Source organism: Pygocentrus nattereri, chromosome 3, assembly GCF_015220715.1.
Source record: "Pygocentrus nattereri isolate fPygNat1 chromosome 3, fPygNat1.pri, whole genome shotgun sequence".
In the NCBI taxonomy this organism is placed as follows: Eukaryota; Metazoa; Chordata; class Actinopteri; order Characiformes; family Serrasalmidae; genus Pygocentrus; species Pygocentrus nattereri.
In genome coordinates this window covers 47,580,055-47,607,536 of record NC_051213.1, presented here as the reverse complement: position 1 = coordinate 47,607,536, position 27,482 = coordinate 47,580,055, and the positions used below count along the sequence as shown (strand labels likewise).

Here is a 27,482-nt window from a genome sequence, read left to right as displayed (position 1 = left end):
CCATACACAACACTTTCTCCATCAATGAAGGTTCTTTCACCAGGAAAAGAATCATTTAAGCATGAACCTGTTCTATGTAGTTCTAAATCCTTTACTAAAGAACCCTTGTTTTGTCAGAGCGCACTGGAGTGGAACATCAGCAGAAGAGCTGAAGTTCAGGCAGTTTTCTACCCTATCTTTGGAAATAACAGCTTAATACTGACACACTTAGAAAATGTGGTTCTTCAAAGGTTCTTTAGTAAAGGCAGTGGTTCTATTTAGAACCACGGCTTTGGTATAGAGCCATTTCATGCTTAAATAGATCTTCAGATTGATGGAGAGTGAGTTGAATGTGGTTCTGTTCAGAACCTGTTTGAAAGTGGTTCTATATAGGACCGCAATGGGTTCTTCTACTGTTACACTGTCCAGTACAAGAACCATTTTCTATATAACATTCCAGGTTCTGTATAAAACCATACACAACACTTTCTCCATCAATGAAGGTGAAGGTTCTTTCACCAGGCACAGAATCGTTTAAACATGAAATGGTTCTATGTAGTTCTAAATCCTTTACTAAAGAACCCTTGTTTTGTAAGGGCGTACTGGAGTGGATCATCAGCAGAAGAGCTGAAGTTCAGGCAGTTCTCTACCCATTAAGGCTCTCACTTTTGGTCTAAACTTCATGATAAACCTCGAAAGTAAGAGATCTTATAATGAAATAAACCCCCCAAATGAAATGAAGTAGCAACAAAAACGTGAAATTTTGAGCTGAGTAAAAAGTTACACCCTCAAAAAAGTGGTTTCTTCAAGGGTTCTTGAGAAAAGACAGCGGTTGTAGAGTGTAGAACCGTTGGAATGCGTTGTTAAATGGTTCATCGTTGTTGTACATTGTGTGATTATTTAAAGAACCTTTAAAAAAAATGGTTCTATATGGCACCCAGAAAGGGTTAAACCCTATGTTGGCTGCTGTATAGAACCATTTTTGCTGAGAGTGAGGGGGTGCACCGATATTTGTCTGGTGGGTCGATACCAATACCCGATATTTTTTGATGTTCATGTCTGATACGGAAACATCTACTGTGTCTTGAAATTGGGACTAAATCTACCTGGATTAGGATTCTATAAGCTCTTTTAATTATTCCAATAAATGGCAGTGTGAAACAGAAAAATGCCGACTTTTTAAAGTGATTATCTGCCGATACAGATTAAAACAAGGTTATTTTTCCTCACAAATCTACTCAGATGTAAAATATAGCTTGAAAATACTCAAAAAAGCACGTCTTTCAAAAAAAAACGTGCTTGAGTGCAGGTAGTGGATGGCCTGGTCTGCAAAAAGAGGCACTAGCTAAACAGGAATTTACCAACAAACTCATTTTAGAAAGTGGTTTGGTGGTAAATTCTAGCACGGCCTGCTTTAGAAGCCCCCGTATCTCCTCTTCCCCCCCGCCTCTGCATTAGCTTAGGGTAGTGTAAAAACCCTGTTATGATCTCCGGACCATCTGTACTCTTTCACCTGTCCTCATCTTTTTCTTCTCATCTCTTTGTTTCTCTCCTCCTCTGTCACGTTCCCCTCCCTCCGTGCCTCAAGCACCGTCACCGTATAAATACAGCTGACACATCACTCAGTAGAGCCTATTGTGTATTGTCAAAGGCGCTGTGAGACAGTGCTGTTCTTCTTCGTTTTAAAGTCGTTTATTTGGGCGAACCTAGAAGGTTGGCAGAAGGTAAGGCTTTACGGTCATGATGAAAGGGCAGCAGCGTCAAATGTATTGGTTAAAGGATTATATGTGCAAGATTTGGCATATTTAGCACCTGTTTTTGTGGATTCTGTCTTTTTGATACTTATTTCTTAACTTTTATTCACATACATGTAAAGAAAAGGTTTGTAGCTTATTGGTATAGTGTTGTGTTAAAGGTGGTGTCTAGCAGCAGGTTAAGCAAACTAGGTAAGCTTTTAGTTAAAAATGAGTGTCGGCTCGTTTTTAAATGGGTTTAAGGTATATACGTTCAAATGTGTATTAATATATTAACTTTTAACCTCTGAAACTCCTCGGGACCACCAGTGACTCCAAACCGCACTTGGTCGTCGGAGATTTTTGGCTTTCAGCAGTAAATTTTAAGCATATAGTTCTGTTCATTTGAGGGGAACTTTTATAAAAAATAAAATAAAATCTCATGCAGTTACTGAATAATTTACCTTACGATTTGGTCACGTAAATTCAGATGGACAAACCAAGACATACCCTGGAGAAAGCGGAGTTTAATAACACCCAAGTCCTTTGTTTTATTTGCCTTTTAATTTTTATTCTACTTTAATTTTAGTACTTTTATGTGCTTTGGTGAATATATTGATGTGTAACAGCTGTTGGTGTAAAATATCTTGAACATGTTGAATTAATCACGCATTACGTAATAAGTTATTTCTTCATAGCAGATTCTTCTGATGTGTTTGTAATTTTTTTTATTTTTATATCCTGTCAGTCATTTCAGTCAGAACAGCCCCCTGTCGACATGGCTCCGCCTCTTTCGCGGTCTGCCCCTGCCGAGATCAACCACTGGTGGAGCCAGATTCGCTTCCGCCTACAAAATAGGAAGGGCTGGAATGAAATGTTGGATGAGACGTTTCTGCTTCAGTCCAAAAGGTATTTTTCCCAAAGTTGCTGTAACATTGTTAGAATTATGTTGTCGAAATAATAGCGTACAGTACACATAACAGTTAAAATTTGCCTGAATGGGATTGAATACGTGACATTCTTTACTGGTAAAATCTTAACACCAAGGTTTACAGTACTGTGCTGAAATCTTAGACACCTAAGCACTTTATTTTAAACCTTTTATCTTGGCAGGGAGTGCCAAGTGACGTCACCATATATAATTAGAATAAATGCAGACAAACATAACAGTTAAAAGTAAAAATAATGACTAATTTCCAAAATAGTAGGTCTTGAGAGGTAGTTTGAAGAAGAAAGTTTGGTTCTAGATTTCTCCTAGACGTCCTCCAAATATATATATATATATATATATATATATATATATATATATATATATATACATACACACACACACACACACACACATACACACACACACACACATTGCTGTTGTTGGATGAAAACCTTGAAAATACATGTTACCCTTTACATTATATGTACATTTTATGATGAATGGACTAAAGGATATGAGAAATTTCTGGTTCCATTGACTTACATTAAAAGTAATGGTTTTGTTACGACAACAGCGAGATACACATAAATATAGATAGTCTAGAGGTGGACAATATGGCAAAAATACAAAAATATTATTTCACAACACGTGACACAGTATATACAAATTAGTTCTTACGTTTAAAATAGCCATTACATTTTATTTTGGGAAGCAAGCAGTGCACACCTTACTTAATACTGCTATAATTGATCGTAATTCACGCCCTGGGTTAATAAATATGTTCTTCCTTGTATCTTTGCTTTTGCAACTGCTCATTATTTATGTCACAGCTGAAAATCTCTCTCTCTCTCCATTAGAGTAAATGACATCCCACTGTTTTATGCAACTAAGACGAATAGCGTGGGCTGCATAAAGAAGCTGCTGGACTGCTCTACCACCAATATCTTCGAGCGAGGTGAGCCATTTCCTTCACCTGCTGTTGTACACTGTACTACGGCTCAAACGCTGGTTGAAATGTAAACACCGTCTTTAAGAGTGGTTTGATGTGAAATGGCTCATTTGTAAAGACTCAGATGTCTCTGCAGTGGTGGTGATGGGAACCAGGGGTCGCCGTGACTACAACACAAATATAGCCATTTTATATACTATCCAGAACCACCAGAGAACCTACACGAATCCTCTGAGCTTTATATATGTAAAATTGATGATGGTAAAATAGTGATAAATCTGAAAAAAAAAATATGCACGTTTTAGACCAGCAATGTATCTCAGCGTCTTCATAACCATTTCATGCAGTAGCTTTGTGTAAGGGAGCTTCTAGAGGCATCAGACATTTGGTTCCTATCGCTACCACTGGGAACATTTGTGACTGTGGAATGGAGCGTTTGGCATCAGACCACTCTGGAATTCCGCTTTTAAATGTGTCGTCAATTGAATTTTTCCCAAATAACTTTGCGCTAAAGACCTTTACCTCCGCTCTCATATTTTTGCTTATTTTATATTAGCAGTCCAATCCTGCGCTGTCAGCTGTTTCGTTCTTAAGATCTCAGCATTCACAGCATTCATGTCACTATGTAATGTAATGTTTGCACGTCAGATTGCAAACTTGCATTGATTTATGCCCAATTTCACATCAAATCAACATTCAAAGAATCGTGACTTTTCACATCCGAGTGCTTTATAAATGAGGTTGTTTCTACATTCACCTATTTCCTGCTCTCACGTTCTCTTTGCAGCATTTATTCAAATTTTTAGTTATATTAACAGAACACTAAAGCCCAGTGACCTGAGCTGTATTTAATTTAAAAGTTAATAAATAAAAAAACCTTCCTGCGGTTTTAAGCAGGATAAAACCTTGATTTTTACGTTCATATGTGAATTTGTGTGCTTTAGGCCCTCTCGGAGAGACGGCTCTGCACGTGGCCGTGATGCATGATAATCAGGAGGCGTCGGTGGCACTAATGAAGGGAGCGCCAGAGCTCATCAATGAGCCCATGACCAGTGAACTGTATGAAGGTATATATGCATCACTTGTTATCCAGCACCCGCTGCCAGAGGAGCAGCGCCTCCTTGTTGGCAGCAATAAAATCATTTATTTATTTCAGCATGTAGAACCAGAGCTTTCGGTGTGCTACTGTGTTTCCTATCCCTGTATAAAAGATGCACAAGGCTTCCTTTTTTGGTGCTGGATGCCTTTTTTCAGGGTGAGCACAGAGCGCAGTGCGCATCGTTTCTCTTTGTGTGTTTCCTTATCCGAAAAGGTCGTTTGTGACACAAGATTAATTTTTTTCGCCATTGTAAAATCACACATTGTTAAATATTAACGCAGAGGAGCAGAGTAAATGGCACCAACAGCTCTCGTGGGACTTATAGGGTTTAACCAGTTATCATCACTTTGTTTGCGTGGATTGTAAGGCTGTGCATCTTTGGACTTGCTATAATTTAATTAAATTGTCTGTGATTAGTTTTTCATTTTTTTGATCGAGCTGATATTTTGAAGAAGACCTAAAACCAAAACAGAAATGAAATAGCACATTTCTAGCGGGTATTATTCAGCAGTGTTTAGAGGCGCGTAATCCAGGTCCAAAAAGTAAAATCCGTCCCCAGGATTTTGTTCCAACTGCTTGACCTCTCCAATTTGCTCAAACCAGCAGCGGCGGCAGTTGGAACAAAATCCTGGGGAGGGTTTTCGGACCTGGATTACCCATCGCTAGAAATGTTAACATTTGATTTAAAATGAACGTTTAACTTAAGTTAAAATGCATTTTTGGACTGAATGTAATTGAAATTAATTCATTGATATATTAGGCAACAGGTTTCGCACCTCATTCTAAGCTATTTTAATATGCAAAACTTCTAACAGGAACTATTTACACTACAGTGCAACCTAAACTTTTGTTATGTGTAAAATAAATACAAGAAATAACCGTAGTATTTTATTTTACAAAATCAAAGCATATTTATTGAAATATTATAAAAATCCATTATAGTCCATTTTAAAATGACACACAGTTGACTGGACACTTTCAGCTTCAGGCACTGATGTTCGCTTCCCTACTTAGACCCAGTTTTAATATTGTAAAATACAGTAATATTGATTTGTATATGTGGACTTTGTTGTGAGGAAAGCTGTTTTTCGTGTCTGCAGGCGTAACAGCGCTTCATATTGCCGTCATTAACCAGAATGTTAATCTGGTCCGAGAGCTGATTGACAGAGGGGCTGATGTGACCTCCCCCAGAGCAACAGGCATGTACTTCCGCAAGAGGAGAGGAGGACTTGTTTATTACGGTAATGCACATCCTTTTAAATATGTTATTTTTTCAAAAAAAACGCACATCTTTAAGACTTAAAGGAGGGTGGCGTGTAAGACGTGTTATGATATTCCATTTTTTTCAGAGGTTTGTTAAATCAATCAAGAAAAACGACAGCTCCACATTTAAAAAAGGGCTTAAAAACAATGAAGAAAATTCAAACAGTTGGTAAAAGTCACATCAAGTCAGCTGCTTGTTTCAGTTTGTGCAGCTGTTTTTTTGTTGATTTCAGGCTCTGGAAATGGTCTAGACCTTCTTTTTAACTATACAATGGTTTAGTCTGCTAGAAATACTCTATGTGGCCAAAAGTATGTGGACACCTCACCATCACATCTGTAAGAGCTTGATGGACATTTCTTTCTAAAACCGTGGGCGTTAATATGGAAGTTGGCTTCCCCACTTGCAACTATAACAGCTTCCAGTCTTCTGAGCAAACTTTCCACAAGATTTTAGAGTGGATCTGTGGGAAACGCGTGCCCGTTCAGTCAAAAATGTGCCTCAAACACCAGAATTCAATAAGTAGGATGGGTGTCCGGACACTCTTGGCTGTATTTACGACACCCATGATATAATTAGATTTATTTATTTTTGGTAATTAAATAAAATAATTACTTATCATTATAATTGCTGTCATTATCAGGACGAAGATATTAGATGGTGCTAGGATGTTTTCCATGCAAAATATTAAGATGTTTTGATTATCATTTGAATTTGATTAAATGTAATTGCTTAATAAAATATGCAAATGCATGTTCTTTGTTATTGTATATGTGTAGGCGAGCACATCATGGCCTTTGCTTGCTGTCAGGGAAATGAAGAGATTATTAACATGTTGGTAAAGGCTGGAGCAAACATTCGAGCTCAGGACTCACAGGGTAAGAACAGGATCTTCTGCTTTACCCACGCCGCACATGATAAAGCGCTGTGCTCTGTTAATATTACGATACCTTGCAATCTCTAGCTGAATAGCTGAATCGGGGCTGCTTCAGTCACATTTTCAAACGATGCCGCGGACTCAGCGCATGGCCATTCCAGCTTAAATGGTGCAGCGGTTACAAGAACGTAAGACTTCTTGCACATTGAGTGCAGGGATGTACACTAATGTAACTGTTGCTCTATTTAAAGCAGAAAGGAAAGATTAAAACCAAAAGCTGGTGAATAAAAAAGCATATGTGGACATATTTCTATATTGTGCTCTATTTACACAAAGTTAGGTTAGTTCATCATTTATGTTGAACAGACTCTCCCAAAGTTTTACGCTGCTGCGCTGATGTTGAACCGTGTGCTGTTATTAATAATAATAATAATAATAATAATAGGAAATGTTCTAATAGTACAGTACAGTTCTATTGTGCTTTAATTCAGTCCATCATTTCGTTTGATTTTGTTTTCACTTTACAAAACTCAAGACATAAACTTTAACGTTTTAAAATATTTCTTTATTAATGCATCGTTTTTGCTGCAGTTCTCTGTTTACCTGTCTAACCTGATCTCTCTCTCCCTCACTTCCCCTCTCTTTCTCAAACAGGTAACACTATTATGCACATTTTGATCATGCAGCCCAACAAAATAATTGCTTGTCAGATTCTGGACCTGCTTCTGGGGCTGGACGCCGAGCTGGACCCGGCAGTGCCGCTGGACATGGTGCCCAATTACAGAGGCCTCACGCCTTTCAAACTCGCCGCCAAGAAAGGGAACATAGTGGTGAGAGATTCCTCCACGTGTGGACATCATAAGTCAGTGATCAAACAGTGTTTGACCGTCGTCGGTCGTTAAGATGACGTTTCTTCGGGGCAGTGGACTAAATGAACTAGTGTGAATAAGGGCCCAACCTGGATGTTGTGGCGGATACTGAGACAGATTTGTGGGACTAAAATAAGTCAAATCAAATGTAATTTTATATTTGTTATAGACTTGAATTTCATTTCATCCTCCCAACAGTTTTAGCTGGACACGTTTCTGAAACTCAAACAAACAGCAGATGCTTATTTTTACCCCTACCTCTTGTTTTTCGAGTGTCACCCTAACCCCTTGGAACTGAGATACAAGGGCAGTGGTTGAGATCTTCCGCCAGAACTTGTAGGACTGCAGTATTGAGAAGTAACGTTTGTTCTCCATCCGCAGGCTTTCCAGCACATGGTGAACCGCAGACGGATTGTCCAGTGGAGCCTGGGGTCACTGACCTCTTACCTGTACGATCTCACCGAAATCGACTCGAGAACAGACGACATCTCAGTGCTGGAGCTCATCGTCTGCAGTCAGAGACGAGAGGTGTGTGTGTGCAAAAGTGTTGCCCTGAATTTACTCGATCCGAATGTGCATATTGACACATTTATAAAATATATTACATTTCACAGTTTTCAGCTTCACCAAATGACTTGGGAAAGTATCTAATTGCTATTTTTCTCCTCAGTATTGTGACTGCAATATAAATTGCATCAATAAATCTTCAATAAATTAAGCTGGTTTTGGCCAAAAACACCAGCATATCAACTTGAATACTGAACATGCTGCCATGCTGATAACGTCGACTGTAATACATTCACATCTACAGCATTTGGCTGACGCTCTTATCCAGAGCGACTTACAATTTGATCATTTTACACAGGCAGGCCAAGGTGGTGTTGGGAGTCTTGCCCAAGGACTCTTATTGATATAGTGCAGGGTGTCTGCCCAGGTGGGGATTGAACCCCAGTCTACAGTGTAGAAGGCAGATGTGTTACCAATAAAAATTGCAGCTCCAGTGATTTTAAAATTTCTATTTTTTGAGCTGTGATTTTAATAAAAATGATTACTCTTTCAGCCTGAATTCTAAGTGGTAAATATTTCTGTCCTTCTCCTGTCAACTCTTTATATATCAAACACTAATGAATTAGTGAATGAGTTAAGTGAACCAGTCTGAACACACTGGTAGGGGCATAAATGACTGAATCAATTAGTTTGATTCCTTAAAATGATTCAGTGCAGCACTAAATTTCAAGTTTCACCCTGATTTGATCCAGTTTGATCATTTTTGTTATCTTTAGATCTATTTAAAAAAACATAGAACGCACAAATGAGTGGAGGACCTATTTACACAATCGTTGAATATGAACAACAAAAAACTACGCCACCGATTCTTTGCTGTGTTGCTGATTTAGCTTTTAGATTTTAATTTAAAAATGATGTTAGAATTTTATCTTGGCCAAAAAATGAGCGCATGGTTTATTGAATATAATTTTATAATCGATTCTGATTGTATCGTTGCAAAATCAGGTCAGTTGCATCTTTTAGTCTAGTGACGCACTGAAATTCAGGACTTCAGATTTATGCTTTTGACTGAAATGTAAAAAGAAATCTAAAAGTTCTTTTATTAAAAAAATATAGCCAGGTTTTTTTCTCATACGGCCCGAAACCAAAAGTGCCAATTTTCTTTTTCTGACAAAATTCTTCAGTGGATGAAATTTCAGGTCATCACTGTTTTAAACTATTTCTATCTGTTTTGTTTTTCATACGTGTCGTATTTCGTTTTTTCCAGGCCAGAAGGATCCTTGAGCTGACTCCAGTCCAGCAGCTCATCACTATGAAGTGGAATCTTTATGGGAAATATTACTTCAGGTGGGTGACCACATGATGGAATGACTTGATTTAACTAAAACACTAACACAATAATTTAAAAACACGTTGAAAACGTACTAATATAGTAAATTGAGAACGCGTGTGTCACTATTTGGCAACACTGAGAGAAACGCACAACTGAAACTTGATATTACAGTTCACAATACATTACTTCCAAAACACCACCTGCAATGAAATAACACTGCTTTTCCACATATTCAGCATTCCTGCAGTTCATCAGATTTCCTGGAACATCAGTGTGTCGTATTACGCTGATCACGCCTGAAGTTTGTTGAGTAAACACAGCTAGTGACACTGTGCTGCTCTATTACTGTGTTGTTATTGTAAAATGCCTGTGAAAAGTCTGGGAATATTACTTTTCCCAGGTAACTTAAGGCTTTGTCTTAGTACGAAAAGCAGGTTTTTCCAATATAACAACAGTTTTCTTTTCCAAATTGTTGTTAAAAGCACAACATGGCAACTCAGCAAGGGGATAAAATGTGTGGCTTTATTCCTAAAACTGGCCTTTTTAGGCTTTCCAAAGGAAAAATAGCAAAACCTAAACAGTTTTGTATTTAATATGTCAAGGTTGCTCATTTATGACACCTCGGGGGTCGTGGTTATCGCTGGTGAACAAAATTAAGCAAAAGATTTTAATTTGATATTAACTGTCATTTGTAGCTTATTAAAACAGGCAGAGAAAATCTGTAGAAAGTCGACACATTAAGCTCTCAATCCATACCATTTGGGCTGAGAAGTAGCTAATGTTGTAACATTTTTGCCCTGTTTTTCTTTTTTTTTTGGTATTAAAATGGATGAAAATCAGAAATGCACTGTCAAAAGAATGTAAATCAAATGCAAGTTTAATTTATTATGTAATAATGACTATTTAAACAGTACATTTATAAATTAAATTATATATTAATTGTATATTTAAATTCCATTTTTTTTCTTTTCTTTATTTCTAACGTTTATGTTGTTGATATTTGTCAATAGAGTTTATGTGGAGGACGGAGTTCTTATTTTTTTATCTCGAGCATTATATGTTATTGCTGTTGGATCAAAACCCCACATCTCCAAAACGGTAATTTTACAGGAGAAGGAAAAAAAACCTGCTTTACTTGTAATGTAAGTCAGTGGAACCAGAATTTTTTCAGAGTCGTTTTTGGTTTCTTTTAGTCCAGTCATCATGAAATTGACCATGTAAAAAGCAACAGGCGTTTTCAAAATTATGTAAAAACTAAAAAACCGACAAAAATGGAGATAAGAGGGTTTCTTGTGACGACAGCGACACATCGTCCATACAGCAATAAGTAACAAGCAGTAACCCCGTTAAGTAATTAACAAAGTTAATTAAGTCATTGAGATGTATCCAATGAAGTCATTAACCATGTTATCAAGATTAATTATTTTATTTGTAAATTCTCTTCTTGTTACTGCCGTTCTTGAGTGCCTTGTTGCCCCTTTGCTGCTGTAACACTGTGAATTTCCCTGCTGCAGGACTAACTGAGGATTATCTGCCTCCCTTAATTTACCATGTGATGAACATGTGTTTACACAGTGATGTTGAAAGGAAGTATAACTAATGAAACTCTAGACATCTGAGGGTTAAAACACCTGTAAAGCCAGGTGCCTCAGAGCGTTTAACAGGCCGCGTTGTGCCTCAGAACATACTGCCTCACTGTGCTCTGCTGTCCTGCCTCAGGTTATTGATGCTGGTTTACTTGCTGTACATTGGAACCTTCACTCTGTGCTGCATGCACCGCCCCCTGAAGGACATTCCTGAAAACTACACCAAATCATCCATGGATCAGACCATCAAAATCCAGAAAACTCTAAAGGTGGGCATGTGTGTGTGTTCTGGAGACGAGTTAACACACCTGTCTATATTCAGTACTGCTTAGAAGTCGGAATCAGTCTGGATTCGTCCTGAGCAGCTTCACAGCCTTCGGGTTATTAGTAAGAAGAGAGAGCTTAAAAATGAACATGAACCAAGCTTCTGTTATTATTCATTCCAATAATACATCCAGAATGAAGTTATAATTATAATATTATATAATTATCCAGATCTATTTTCTAATCAGATGAAATGAATTATTATATAGTATAATTATCCAGTAACATTTAATCTAATAACATTTACATCCATAATAAAGGCACAGTGATAATATTCAGAACAAAGTTGTAATAATAATGATATCTAGAATGAGGTTTTAATTAATAAAAATCTATATCTAGAATGAGGTTTAAATATAAATTGCTATCCACTATGAAGTTCTAATGAAATTATTGTTGATGATGATCAAATGTCAGTTAATATAAATGGACAAAAATTTCTGTAAATTGGTAATAAAAGTAGATACCGCTTAATAACTGTATATAACTAATATTTTTGCAGGTGGTATTTTATATACACACACATATATTTATATATGTGTACTGTCATTGTCTGTATGTGTATCTGTGCAGGAGAGTTATGTGACATATGGAGATCACCTGCGACTGGTTGGGGAAATCATCAGTGTTATAGGAGCCCTCATCATTCTGCTGTTGGAGGTCAGAAAAACGCAGTTATACATCATACAGATTATACATATTTTACACAACAGTTAGTTCAGTTGGTTGAGTAGCGCTCTAACGGTGCTATTTCACGTTTTATTCACAAACACTGTCACTCCGCTGAGACGGCGTTGCTAAGCAACGACTCTAACAGCTGTAGGAGACGCTCGAGCCATTTGAACGTTTTTACTTCTTAATCTGCCACAAACAGAAAACGGACACTGTTAAGACCACATCTGACCGACAGCCGATTTGGTCCGACTCTGAAGATGAGACGACACTAAATTCCCAAACTGTCGTCGCCACTGAGCAGCTTTTCAGTCGGCAGCTGTGACAGAAGATCAGCTGAACAACCTGGAATCAGCCAGAAATGAACCCAACACCATTCGCCCAGCGTGTGGTCTGATCTTCAGAGTCGGACCAAATCAGACTGAGCCATAAAACTGACCCAATAAAAAACTAAAAGCTGCTCAGTGGTGACGACAGTTTGGGAATTTAGTGTAAGGAGCTGGAGAACGAACTGCCGGCTGAGCAGCGAGTGGGCGGAGCTCGTTACTCTGACGTAGCAACAAGCTGCTCGTTAAGGAGCTATAATTAGGAGGAAGGAACTGAACATTAAAACATATTAAACGCCGCGTTCACGGCCAGTTTATTCATTTCTTACTGTATTTATTTAACTGCTGTATTAAAGCAGTAGAGACACTCGAGGAGGGAGTTATCACCAATAACATCACGGCTGTGATGATCTACGGCCACCGTGATGATATTTCACGATAACACGCTCCCTCTCGGGTTCTACTGCTTAAATGTACTCATTAGTGTTCCTTTTGAGTAGTAACCGTAAAGCTTGAATAATAATGAAGAGGGAACACTTGTGCTTATGTGTGCTTTGTGTGATTATTCTCAGATTCCAGACATCCTGAGAGTTGGAGCGAAGCGATATTTCGGTCAAACGGCACTTGGAGGACCGTTTCACGTCACTCTGTACGTTCTGTTCATTACACTCACTGATACCTGTCACGGCCAGATATGGGTCGAGAGATATCAGAGTAATATTAGCATCAGTGCTACCCATTAGTTAGGCCTCCTCCAGTCACACGATGCTACCAGCGCTAGGAGGGTGAAGGCCACCACAGGCTTTCCCCGAGGCCTTTAAAGCGCCACTGAATCTTTGTGAACTGTCACTAATACGTCAGTGACAGGTGAAGGTACTCAGAGGAGAACATTAACCACCAGTTCTGTTAAGTCAGTTAACAGATGCCTATGCTGGCTAGTATCGCACTGAGTGATGGGGGGAGATGGGGGTGTGGGGGGGGGGGGGGCAACCTACCCACCCAGAGAGAGTGAGGCCAATTGTCCTGTCTATTGTGAACTCCCGACCATGGACGGCTGCAGTATCACCAGGGATCAAACTCTCTCTCTCACACACACACACACACACACACACACACACACACACACACACACATATATATATCGCTGCTGTTGGAGGAAAACCTTGTATCTCCAAAATAGTAACTTTCCAGGAGAAGGAAAAAACCTACTTCACTTTCAATGTAAGTCAATGGAACCAGAATTTTTCCCATGTCCTGTTGGGTAATTTCTCTTAGGCCATTCATCATAAAATTTACAAACAATATAAAGAGTAATAGATACTTTCAAATTATGTCAATAACTGAAAAATGCCAAAAATGGAGATACAAGGTTTTCTTCCGACAGCAACGATATATATACACACACACACACACACACAGACACACACAGACACACACACTACTACTACTACTTCTAACTACTTACTAATATATACAGAACTACTACTATGAATATTAAAAGTGAGTGTAATTAATATGTAATTATTATATATTATATATTAACTTACTTTCAACAGTAGAATTATAACGGGCTGTTGTTGTCAGCTTTATTGTTCCTGAATGTGAAGTGAATAAGGGAAGTGACTCTGAGTGAAGTTTTGTCGGAGGAGAGCAGATAATCTGGACTTGTTTGATCTTTTTTTATTTCTTAATTCTGACATGCCGTATTTCTCGCTGAATCTACAGTCGGAGGCTGCGTTCACATTACCAGGCTGAAGTGGCGCAAATCCGATTTTTTCTGTAATGTGACTCAGATCTGACGTTTTCAGGGCTGTGTGGACTCAAATCTGATCTGAGCCACTTTCATATGTGGTCCTAGATCGGATGCGTGACACTTTACCCACGCCATCATTCAGCGTTACCACGGCAACAGCGCTGAACAGACGTTAAAGCCTGTGAATGGTGGAAGAGCAGCTCGTCTCACCTTTTCCTCCTCCGTCTGGCTCTAATAATGAAGCTGAGAGCTGATCAGAGTTAATGATCTTCTCAGCGAAGCTCGTTCTGCTCGTTAGTTTGTGCTGATGATGCAGTGATTCAGTCACGTGACGTTAATGAGCAGGAGGAGCTCATGAGGGTCAGTTCAGGCTGGTGCATCACATTAATGACCGATTTGAGTCTCTTACCTAAACGAGTGTGAACCGTCGAGTCGGAGAGACCGGATTTGAGCAACGAGGCTTGTAATGTGAACGCAGCTCAAGTTACTATAATAGCCAAGGTAGCTGTAGTTAAAGTGCAGTCAGTTTACAGCTTTAATGCTGCATCAGGTTTATGTTTGAATGCCTCCTCTTTCCTGCAGTGCTCTGTAGCTAACCTAGCTAGGGTTTTGTGGTTGAAGCATATTTGCTCATCATTTGCTCAAAAATGAAGAAGAAAACAAATCTGTGGGCCGAATGTAAGGATGAATTGTAGATATGTGATGGGTATGAAGGTACCTGGGCCTGTAGAGACCCCTGCTTTATGTTTACATTCACTAAGTCTCTGGTCTCCCCTGATGCTCCTGCTCATGTAGAATCACGTACGCTGTGCTGGTGGTGTTCCTGTGCATCCTGAGGACCAGCGAGATGCCCGGCGAGATGGTGCTGATGGCCGTGTGTTTGGTGCTCGGCTGGTGCAACGTCCTCTACTTCGCTCGAGGCTTCGAAATGCTCGGACCGTACGTCATCGTCATCCAGAAGGTGGACGGAGTCTTTCGTTTTCATTTTTTTCTGCTTTTACGCTCTTATTCATATTTATTTACCCCCTAGCCCTTTCAGACCACACATCTCGTCACCACTACATCATTCAGTGTCTTCATCTTTGTCCATTTTGACCCTTTAAGGCCAGAGTTCTAACAATTTGTCCTACCCAGCAGGCAGCTACTGTAGTATACTAACTTCATACGTTAGTTTTATTGTGTTTTTAATGTTAAAACATAGAACACTACCTGTACAAATGTGCTACGGTAGGACAGTTTGACAAGATAGGACAATTCGTCACTGCGAATTTATTCTAATGTAATCTTTATTTACATCTCTAAACAAAAGAAGGATCTAATCGAAAGGGAACTTCAAACGTGCTGTTTGCTCTGTCTCGTTTCCGTTTTGGATCTTTAAATAATATAAAAACTGAAATTGCAGAAGTTCTTCAGATCATGTGAGCTGTTTGTAATAGACAAAGGAATTTCACAATAGTAAGTCACACAACTGACTCGAGAGTGTTTTTGTTTTGTAGATCCTTTTCGGAGACTTAACCAAGTTCATGTGGTTGAGCCTCATTGCTCTTATAGGATTCTCCACAGGTGAGTTGAACCCTGTAGTTCTTCATTTGCTGTTCACTAAACTACACCTGCCCTTAGCGCTTAGAGCCAGCTGTTCATGTAATACACTGTGTGGCATCACTGTTAAACCATTAAAACCACCTGCTTGTTTCTACCCTCACTGTCCACTGCATCAGCTCCACTGACCATATAGGAGCACTTTGTAGTTCTACAGTTACAGACTGTTGTCCATCTATTTCTCCTGATACTCTGTTGCCCTGTTCTTCAGCGGTCAGGACCCCCATGGACCCTCACAGAGCAGGTACTATTTGGGTGGTGGATCATTCTCAGCACTGCAGTAACACTGACGTGGTGGTGGTGTGTTAGTGTGTGTTGCGCTGGTCTGAGTGGATCAGTCACAGCAGTGCTGCTGGAGTTTTTAAACACCTCAGTTTCGCTGCTGGACTGAGAACAGTCCACCAACCAAAAATACCCAGCCAGCAGCGTCCTGTGACCACTGATGAAGGATTAGAGGACGACCAACACAAACTGTGCAGCAGCAGATGAGCTGTCGTCTCTGACTTTACATCTACAAGGTGGACCGACGAGGTAGGAGTGTCTAATAGAGTGGACAGTGAGTGGACACAGTGTTTAAAAACTCCAGCAGCACTGCTGTGTCTGATCCACTCAGACCAGCACAACACACACTAACACACCACCACCACGTCAGCGTCACCGCACTGCTGAGAATGTTCCACCACCCAAATAGCACCTGCTCTGTGAGGGTCCATGGGGGTCCTGACCGCTGAAGAACAGGGTAACAGAGTATCAGAGAAACAGATGGACTACAGTCTGTAACTGTAGAACTACAGAGTGCAGCTATACAGTAAGTGGAGCTGATAAAATGGACAGTGACAATGAAGTGGGCAGTCAGCGTATAGACTTATGCAAAAATCATCCAGAAATGAAATATAGATTTGATCTGAATGCTGTGCTGCTTTTCTCTCTCCGTCTGTCTCTCAGCTCTGTGGACGGTGTACATGACTCAGGAGCCGTTCTCTATTCCGTCGTATCACTCTTTCCCCATCACTTTGTTCACCGAGTTCGAGCTGACGATCGGTCTGATCGACCTGCCGGTGGACAACACCATCTACACCCACCCCATCGTCCACGTGGTGCACTGCTGCTTCAGCGTGGTCTCGCACCTGCTGCTGCTCAGCCTCCTCACCGCCATGATGAGCGACACGCAGTGGAGAGTGGGTCAGGAGCGCGACGAGCTCTGGAGGACTCAGGTGGGCACCGCAGACGTACTGCCAAACTGTCTGGAGCATGTCTTTACATCACATGATCCAATAAGCCGTGTGAGATTATGTACCATACAATGCTTACTGCAGCGGTTCTGTCATGCCCCCCTTTGGTGGAAGGAAAAAACTGTCAAGTGGGCCAAGTTTCACTTTGTTGAAATAAAATCAAGATCGCGAACATTAATTTCTCCTATATTTCAGTAATTCTGCTGTTCAAATCTTCTTCTTCTTTCGGCTGCTCCCTGTAGGGGGCGCCACAGCGGATCATCTGCCTCCATCTTGCCCTATCAACTGCCTCCTCTACTTCCACACCAACCATCTCCATGTCCACCTTCACTACATCCATAAACCTTCTCTGAGGTCTACCTCTTCTCCTTCTACCCGGCAGGTCCATCTCCAACATTCTTTGCCCAATATATCCACTATTCCTCCTCAACACATGTCCAAACCATCTCAACCTGGCCTCTCTGGCTTTATCTCCAAACTGCTCCACCTTCACTGTCCCTCTGATCTGCTCATTTCTAATCTTGTCCATCCTGGTCACTCCCAACGAAAATCTCAGCATCTTCATCTCCGCCACCTCCAGCTCAGCCTCCTGTCTTTTAGACAGAGCCACAGTCTCCAAACCAAACATCATAGCAGGACGCACTACTGTCTTGTAGACCTTCCCTTTCACTCTTGCTGCTGTCCTTCTGTCACACATCAGCCCTGACACCCGTCTCCACCCACTCCATCCTGCCTGCACCCTCTTCCTCACCTCTTTTTTTCTGCTGCTGTTCAAATAAAAAAAGCAATTTCCACTTCAAGTTTATCAGACCACTTTTTGTGACACTAGACTGCTTAACTTCTCTCATCCTGTCAGTTTTCAGGCAGAAAATATACTCTGGCCTCTCCTCAGCTACCACGATGTTCACTGTGAACCCAAGAGCTGACCTTGATGATGTTCTCAGTTGATTACCATCACTTAGCTTCTTTCTGAGAGCATACAGGTCCGCTGAAGGGTTTAATGAGTGCCACTGTATTGGGTTGGATGATTTCACGCTCTGTGTTGTGTGCAGGTCGTAGCCACCACTCTAATGCTGGAGCAGAGGCTGCCGCGGAGTCTGTGGCCGAGGCTGGGCGTGTGCGGTTTGCTGTATGGGCTGGGAGAGCGCTGGTATCTCCGGTAAGGAACCACTATATCTAGCTGCAGCCGCACAAATCAGCTCTGTTCTCTTCTGCTTTACAGAATGCTGGCAAAAATCCCATTTAACCTAACGACACAGCTGCTCGCCACTCAGTGTATTCAAATGTAAACTCAGAGCTTCTTTTTCATTTTAATTTACTTTTCATGCTGTCATGGTATGCAGCAGTGGTGAAGTACACAAATCATGTAAAAGCAGAAGTTCCTCCATTTAGATCTCCACTTGAGTAAAAGTACTAAAGTATTTCCCTTCAAATGGACTTAAGTATAAAGTAAAAGTACTAAAAGAGTAATTCTGGCTCTGATGTCCTGTTATCATTTTTATAACCAGACTGGCTTCATGAACTCATTTCAGGTGAAAGTCCTCCAGCGTCTCTCTTGGTAAACCAGTCTTTTAATAGAACGTCATTAATTAGTGACGCTGACGTCTATTAAAATGATCAGAAGCACAAAACACTGAAGGTAAACAGTTTCCATCAGGGAGAACCGAGTGGCTCTGAAATCACTTTTTACACACAAGCAAAGTTTCAGTTTCAGATTTATTTACAACTTAGTTCCAAGTTTAAGTTGAATAAAAACTGGCTTTAAACTCAGGATCACAGATGAGCTCCTTTACTATGTTGATCTGCAGGCCTCTGTTCACACCTACACCTGATTGGTGCTCTGGCTTCGCACTTCTTTGGTTTTGACATGTTACAGTTTTATGGGCACAACAGATTACGCATAACGTAGCGGAGGAAAAAGTCAGATATTAGACTGTGAAATGTAGTGGAGTGAAAGGAAAAAGTCGCCCAGAATGGAAAAAGTTCAGTAGGATTTTAGATTGACTTTGTTACTGTCCACCACTGCTATGCAGTTTGGGTAAAAGGGCACAGTCTGTGAGTTCTTGCTAATACGATGAGGAAAATGTCAGTAAATCGGGTTTTCAGCCGTGCTGCTGTAGCTGATTTAGGCTAAAAACAGCTGTAGATGAGGAACTTTCAGCTCAGTCTGTCCATCAGCTGTTTATCCCTGAAAACTGATTACACAAAAAAAAAGAAAACTATCTTAAAGCTCGTTTCACACCCGGCGCCAGATAGACTTCGGCTGGTGTGAAAGGCTGCAGTTATTAATGTAGGAGTGTGTTGCGTCATGCGGCGTGGTGTGAAATGGGCTTAACAGCTTGCCTTTTCACATGCGAAAAAAAACAATCATATTAAAATGGACATTATAAAAAGGATGGTTCCAGTCCTAAAATCTGATTGGCTAAGGCGGACCAAATCAGACTGAGCCATAAAACTGAGCCAATATCAGGTTCAGCTCAGTTTGGTCAGTTTCTCCAGATCAGTATTAATGTTGTTTTGTTCCAGCCGGTCTGTGAAGCTTCTTACAGCCCGTTTAGTTTGGCGAATGGTGTTGGGTTCATTTCCGGCTGATTCCAGGTTGTTCAGCTGTTCTTCTGTCACAGCTGCCGACTGAAAAGCTGCTCAGTGGCGACGACAGTTTGGGAATTTAGTGTCGTCTCGTCTTCAGAGTCGGACCAAATCGGCTGTCGGTCAGATGTGACCTTAACAGCGTCCGTTTTCTGTTTGTGGAAAAGAAAGAAGTGAAAACGTTCAAATGGCTCGAGCGCCTCCTACAGCTGTGAGAGTCGTTGCTTAGCAACGGCGTCTCAGTGGAGTGATAGTGTTTGAGAAAACCCGTGACGTTATGGTGAAATGACAGCGCGGTTAGAGCGCCGGTCAATCAGCTTGCGTGGCCGGAACTAACCATTGTATAAAATCACAGTAATGCGCGGCGTCTCGGTTTATTGCATCGACGAATTCCAAAGAGAGAAAGCGTGCAAGTGTGGGACGAGTCAGTATCCAGGGTGTTACTAATCTGTTACTCTTGAATTTATTTCAGAGTGGAGGACCGCAGTGACCAGTTTGTGCAGAAGATCAGACGCTACGCTAACGTCTTCGCCAAAAACGAGGAAGCAGAAAAGGAACCTGAGAAGAACAACAGCGCGGGCAAACAGACGGAAGGTAAAGGAGCACAGGACGACGCCTCGCATCCCGACCGGAAGTCTGTGGAGTGCTGGCAGATCCTCCGCAACAGCGTTCTGGGCGGAGACGTGGAGAAAGAGGAGCATTGGGGCGCTCATGAAATGAAATGCGTTTGAAACCTGACCGAAGTGTAAAAGAAAAGTACTTTATTCAACGACGACCACATTATATTTGACAATCACATCACATAGAGACTGTGTGGGGTAGAAAAGCTAAATTACAGCCCACAGACAACACATAGGCATCTTAATCATGGTAAAAAGACAAAGACGTCTCACCACTTAATTAAAAGGCAGCTACACTGGCGTTCTTTTAGACTTATAATACATTCTGTAGGAGAATTTTTAGTGCAATATTATAGCTGTAAAATTAGTGCAATTAAAAGACATCAATAAAATAAGCACAAAGCCACTTTCAGTGAATTTACTTAGCTCACCTCATTTAATAATAATGATGTAAAATTGTCTACTTGATTGCTCATCATGGAACGGATCATGCTTCATGTGCTGATTTCTGTCTTATAACGTGTGAACTGCATGTGTGGAAGGTAAATGAGATTAACTGATTGGATTAAAGGCAGATATAACAGCTGTAGGGAGATGGTGATGGTTCATGTCTCCAGTTTTAACCTCTCTGGCAGATGTAGTTTGAGTAGAGTTCACATCGGCTCGAATGCCAGTTGCCTTTGTGCCACTTTCCTCCGTTCAGGAACACACAGTTGCCCTCCTGAAGGTTTGTGGCCCAATAACTGCCAAAAAAAGAAAGTTCTTGATTAGAGGATCATCGTCCAGGTCCTTCATAACAGCATTTTACCAACAAAGCATGCTTGATGCTGAAGGTTACTTTATTTCAGGTCGAACCGGCCGTCATTTACAAGCTACTAATTTTTCAGCATCAAGAAAAGAAGAATATATTCTTCTGCCCCTTGTTTTCATGCGTCTCCTTGCCCCTTGCAACTGAGTTATAAGGGGGTCGTGGTTGAGATCTTCTCTATGAACTGGGAGCCTCACTTCATTAACAGCTACCAGCGCTGCTCTGTAGGCGACTCTGCCCGTGTGCAGTGACAGCAGAGGAGTTTTTGATTGAATTTATCCGTTCCACCTTAAATGGTGCAGCAGCTGTGATGCCTGAGGCACCAGAATGTAACTGCTGCAACATTTAAGGTGGAACGGGAAATTGAGCTAGTTACTGAGACATCAGCATAGAACACCCCCGGAGCAAAAACCTGCGGATAATCAGGGGTGTTGGAGGATGTGTGGGGAGCGGGAAGCCGGTTACTGGCATGTATTTTGGGATTGCTCAATATTAAGACAATTTTGCAAAAGTTGCACAACGTACTGAAAAATATATTTAGCTCAGAATTTCCTTGTAAATTTGAAACCCTTTTTCCGGGGGTGCTGTGGCAAGATCGGACAAATATTAATGGAATATTCTGTTAATTGGAAGTAAAAAAAAGTTGACTTTGGCTGTCTCCTGATCCCGCTACACTGGACGACTGGATCAACCTGGTCAATGAAATATATCTAATGGAAAAAATGACTTTTTCTATCAGACTGAAGACGACAATTTGTAAAGTTCATTTACATTTATGGCATTTGGCTGACGCTCTTATCCAGAGTGACTTAGTTTGATCATTTTACACTGGAAGGTGAAGGTGGTGTTAGGAGTCTTGCCCAAGGACTCTTATTGGTATAGTGCAGGGTGTTTACCCAGGCGGGGCACTGAACCCCAGTCTACAGCATAGAAGGCAGAGGTGTTAACCACTACACTAACCAACCTAAAATTCTGGTAAAAATGGGCTAACTAAAGTGACTACTCATATACATATATATATCTATATATATCTATATCTATATATATATATATATATATATATATATATATATATATATATATATATATATAATTTAAAGAAGAATAAAGACGGAGAGGTATAGATCACAAGGTGTACGAAAGGATATACAACTGGAAATTAACACGTTCATGGGATTGTATGTTGTCATTGCATGCTTTCAAATGAGAAAAAAAGGGCTGTAACTCATCAAAACCATATGAACCCATATGAAACTAAGATAATACGATGGTTACTGTAATTCTTTAATGAAGAGAATTCTGGCCTTTGGTGGTTTCTTTGGTCTCTTGTTCAGCCGTCTTGCCCGTTTTGCTTTTTTTCCCTCATAACACACCGTTTGGAGTGTGACTCGGAAAAACCTCCGTCTGGAGGGCCGTGAAGCCCCCCACACTTCGCCCTACCCCTCTAGCCCAGCAACAATCAGGACACCCAACCCCCTAAACATTAACGCACAAATAACTGCTCAGAAAATAACTTGTACTTCATGGCCGTTTCGACTGGGGATTAAATAAGTGTGGGGTGCTCTTTGACTTTTGCTCAGTACTGTATAAATTAAAATGTTTTGCTGTATGATCATCTAGTTTATTAAATCAGTTACGTATCTGATTATCAGTTCTTATAAAAATGTGATAAAATCTTTGTTGTAATGTGTGTTTAGAAGATTCTACATTAACAGGATTTGGTGTTATATTGCGTTTCTCACCCCGTGGTTAGAGCGGTGTTGTTAATCCAGGTCCACTCCTGCGTTTCTGAACGGTGGAGACCGATCCAGTACTGCATGAGTCCCTTGTTAGTCAGAAATCTCTACAGAAATCAGACGTAACAATCAGCATAAAACACAGACACAGACCAGCAGTGGCGCGTTTAAAGGGCCCATATCATACACTTTCTTACACACCCACCACAGGCCTGTCACCATCATGACATATTAATAACGATCAAGTAAACAACTGTGATAACGATGTTATGTCTTCGCTTGTTTATGCAAGAGGTGCAAACCTGAAATTTGAAAACCAAACTGGCTGATGAGCCTTCTTGCATTCTAGCTATGATGCCAACACTGGTTCAGCATCAACATCAACACTGATCAACATGCACTTGAGAAATCAGAGGATGGGGAAACTCCAGGGGTAAACGAGTCAGACAGTCATCAGATTTCTGCTTTACAATCAGCCAATAAACTCACAGAAGAAGACGCGTCGTAAACGTATAAACCTCGCACCTCTTTACCTGACAATATGAACAAACGTCGAGAAGATGAGGAATATTTAAACCCTTCGGCTAAGTAAACGTCACTGCCCTCTAAACACGTCAGAGCACCAAGTTTATTTACTGATTTACTGCCCCAGCCCAGCGCAGCAGAGGGCGACTGCAGCAAGGTGCCCAGCCTGCACTGCCTGCTGCCAGCAGGGGGCGACGGTGGTGAGGAGCCACAGACTAATTAGGCTCACTCAATACACCTGTGGGCTCCCCTACTTAAAGCTGCGGCCAACAGCAGTGTTTGTCACACCTTTGTAGAGGGGTGACCGGTATGGTACTTAGTGTTTGAAAAGAAAAGGCTCCAAAACTAAAAAGAGGGCTGAGAAGAGAAACTGACCCCAAAAATAAAGAGAGGAGAAGAAGAGGGCTGGAAAAAGAACGTGTGTAATTGCCCCCAAATTACTCGCAAAAAAACAAATCCAAGCCAAACAAAAGGCGTTTTCTCCCAGAGTAAACAAGTGAAGGGAAGCCTAAAGTCTGCCTTCCCGTCATAATCCCGGGGGCAGGGTCTTTTGTGTTCTCATCATCTTTTATTTGCCTTTTCTACCTCAGCCTTTGTTTGAGCACGCTGGTCCTAGCGTTCCTTCGTTTAACATTCCCGCCGTTTTTCTTTCCCTTCCATGAATGGCGTCAACCCTGGTGGTACAGTGGTAGTGCCACGGGCCGCCGATCGGTACAGCAGTGGTTCGAACGCCCCAATAAACCTCCTTTCTTTACTGGCTTTCAGTTCTGCGCTTGGGTGCGCCTCCCCGCCGTCCCGTTACACTAACGACTGTGGAACATGACAACGGTCAGCTTCAATAAATGACCTCAAATAATATCGAGTAGGTGATTATATAATAATTATGACAGGCCTGACAAAGCTATCATCATCAAAACGGCCTGCTGTCACAGCCGGCGAGGGAACGGTATGTTGTGAAACTTTTCCAAACAAAGCAAAAAAGTGAGGAAATGTTGGTTTTCCTTGAACGGGAGACCCTTTAAATAGTGGATGTGGAGCTGAATGACTGACCGACCTGCACACGTTCGCTGCGAATGACGGTCAGGTCTCCTCCCAACTTCAGGCACTCCTCCCTGCTCTCCTGCCAAGTGCGGCGCACCCGAGACAGCAGGTAGCAGGAGTCGTCATACTTGAGCCAGCCTTTTCCACACTCGGAGCACACCAGTCCTGCATGATTGTCTGCAACAACTGGAGGGGGGAGGGTGGAGGGGGTGGAGGTGGTGTTAAAGCGATGAATCAGCCAAATCGCACCATTTTAAATAGAAGCTTTAACTGAAGCGCCTGAATCACCACATGTTATGCCCTTTACTGGTTCAGTGGTTAAGGGGGTTAAGTACCTTGCCCAAAGCCACAACCAAGCATACCTGGTCAGTTACGGGACTTGAACTTGCAGCCTTCCGGCTGATGGCTCCCCACTCTTCCCCTCTAGGCCGCTGGCCCTGGTCATCACATACTACCTTACTAGTATAGTACACACTAATAGTGCGTCTATTCAGAACAATGGCAAGAGATGTTCGTCTTAAATCTCTCTCTTTGTCTTTTCATGAGCTGCTAGGTTACTGTAATGGTGACCAGCCGTCTGCGCTGATCTTCAGGGTTAAAGGGTGAATCAGCAGTTCTACATTAACTCCAGCGTTTAAGACCATTTACTGTTAAACTGAGTTGAAGGATCAGCAGAGCTTTATTTTACTGTAAAAGTAGGTAATAATAAAATAATTCTCCGATCTGATTCAGCCGTGGAGCCACAGCAGGGCCAGGCCATCTGAAAGTCCCAGATACACTGCAGATGGAATACAAACAGTGGTCTGGAAAACTGTGTTGGCGGCTCTAGATCAGATCTCCCTCCTGATGGTCACTGTGAAACTGCTACAAGGTAAATCACACACTAATGTGTCCGTTATTGGCTTTGGATAAAACACGGAAAGTCTTTTAAAAGCTTGACGTGTCTGTGTTTAATCGAGCTCCGGTGAATTTTCCGTTCCACCTTAAATACTCCAGCAGTTACGTTCTCTGCTGCGCTGGAAAATTCAAAACAGTTTCGCCGGAAAGTTTCTAAGCTCTAATGGTCACAGTTCACCAGTGATATCCAGAGCTTTTTCTCGGTCCAGCTTTATAGACACTGCTGTGTCATTCAGTTTCAGAAACCATGTGGTGATTTAGGTGCGGTTGGTTTTAGATGAAGATCTGCAGACTGACCGTGCTGGGGTTCTCCTGCCTCCCCGCTGTGGTGCGAGGCCATCAGTGTTGGAAACAAGGCCTCACATGTTTGGAGGCTGCAACTCGCTGGTGCTGTGGAGCTCTCGGCTGCCGGTTGATACCGCTGACTGGACTGTGCTTCGGACACTGGACATCGAGAAAGAAAATCACTTCAAACACGATTCATTAGTCGACCGACAGCTAAAACATGCATACCCCCCTGGTCAAACGGTCAAACTACACACTTTGATTTTCTAAGCGAAGCTAAATGAACACGTCCTCTACAGGGACCGCACTTAAATACCAGGTTTTTCTAGACATTTGTTTAATTGTTGAGCATAAAATTTTGGAAATTTCCATATTAAACAAGATCTGCTGTAACTTGTAACGCCGGGGAGCGAGGAGGCCGACGCATGTGCTAAGATAAGCGACTTTTATCGCCAGTCCAGGTTCCAATAATCAATACCGAGCTTGGGGTGGACAGATATGACGAAGAACACACATCCAGAATTGTACAGAACATCTAACCAACATCAAAGACCTGCAAACACACCCGGGAAAACACGGGGCTTAAATACATGCGGGCTAACTAAGGATCACAAGACACGGGTGGGAATAATCAGGGGCGGAGTCACTAAACAAGGGGCCGGACTGGGATCAAAACAAAAAGCACATGGACCGGACTGGGAGGGGCCAATCGTGACGTAACTGTCATACAGGCCAAATTTTTATGCTTTATTCTTTTGCAATATGTTACACTCAGCAAATAAACAGCAATTGTGCGTAAAGTGTGTTCACTGTAAAGGATGTATAAATAAAACGTGTAATTTGACTAATGACTGAACCTCTTCCTTTACAGGAATAATGAACAATTCATTACTTTGAAACTTCACAATTTACTGGCCATAAAAAAAAGCTAAACAAAGAATGTAATCAAATTGACGTTTATATCCACGTTTCAATGTAAAGTTAAACTTTAATTTATTTGAAGATTATATTGAAAACGTATTAAAAGCTTTCACAGATCATCTGCAACATGATGCACATCTGATTTTCTGAACTTGCTTCTTCCATCTATTTTTCTTTAAACGTGTATAAAAACTTTTACAAATTTGTTTTACATTTGTTACAAATATACAAAAGCATTCAGCTGTCTTTACACCGACTGGCCAGCAGGGGCGCTATACTTTACACTTTCAAATGGAAACTCCACCAATTTTTCAAAATTTCCACACAATTAAATGGGTGAGATGTAAACAGAGTCGTTCAGGGCGGTTTGGTGTGAAATGCTCCGTTCTAGAGAGACTTACCCAGTCAGAACTGTTCACAGTGGTGGTGATAGGAACCAGACGTCCCCCTCTTAAAGCCCCCTAGCAGTTTTACGGAAGACATTTGGTCTAAAATATATTTTAATCCAAATTTAATAGATGTAAGACAGATGGGAGCATCTCGGCCACTGAACTATCAAAACAGCGCTAAATGAATCGTCCCCAGAGGAAATTTATTTTATATATTAATGCTACACATAAAAACTCAGAAGACTTGTGTAGGTTCACTGGTGGTTCTGGAGAGTAAATAAAATGTCTATATTTGTGTTGTGGACATTGTGACCCCTGGTTCCCATCACCACCACTGTGAGGAAATCTGAGTCTCTACAATCAACCATTTCACACCAAACCAGAGCTGATTAATGAGGAGCCTGGCCACTTCCTACTTCCCTCGTTATATCAAAAACAGGACTGCTGAACAGCAGAGGGCGCCTGCGAGGGAGTCCTCAATGAATGGGAGTGAATGGAGCTCAACGGCTAAAAAGGAAAAGTTAAAATAGTTTCTAATCACTTTTAGAAAGCAGAAGGATGTGTTTCTGCAGAGCAATAAGTTCTCCAAACCACTCTGAATGACTCTGTTTACATCTCAACCACTATTATACAGAAATTTT

General features: G+C 41.2%; 2 protein-coding genes across 5 annotated transcripts in view; one reads left to right on the top strand and one right to left on the bottom strand.

The window, feature by feature from the left end:
• The first annotated feature begins 1,621 nt into the window (after positions 1-1,621).
• trpv6 (transient receptor potential cation channel, subfamily V, member 6) lies at positions 1,622-20,822 on the top strand. Its single transcript, XM_017706108.2, has 17 exons — positions 1,622-1,703; positions 2,461-2,621; positions 3,501-3,598; positions 4,537-4,659; positions 5,792-5,932; positions 6,732-6,830; positions 7,484-7,659; positions 8,080-8,226; positions 9,473-9,552; positions 11,258-11,393; positions 12,022-12,108; positions 13,019-13,095; positions 14,995-15,160; positions 15,696-15,762; positions 16,744-17,012; positions 18,083-18,189; positions 20,092-20,822. Exons 2-17 carry the CDS (start codon positions 2,491-2,493, stop codon positions 20,348-20,350), a joined length of 2,163 nt encoding a protein of 720 aa, XP_017561597.1. The 5' UTR covers positions 1,622-1,703; positions 2,461-2,490; the 3' UTR covers positions 20,351-20,822.
• Positions 20,359-27,482, bottom strand: part of si:dkey-26c10.5 (uncharacterized protein LOC563797 homolog) — a 28,302-nt gene continuing 21,178 nt past the window's right edge. For all 4 annotated transcript variants that reach the window (XM_037537039.1, XM_017706111.2, XM_017706112.2 and 1 more), the window contains 4 exons: positions 25,544-25,690; positions 24,363-24,535; positions 22,790-22,890; positions 20,359-20,982 (listed from right to left, as the gene is read on the bottom strand). In XM_037537039.1, coding sequence (XP_037392936.1) covers positions 20,859-20,982; positions 22,790-22,890; positions 24,363-24,535; positions 25,544-25,690 — 545 coding nt within the window. In that variant the 3' untranslated portion in view covers positions 20,359-20,858. The remainder of the gene's footprint in view (positions 20,983-22,789; positions 22,891-24,362; positions 24,536-25,543; positions 25,691-27,482) is intronic.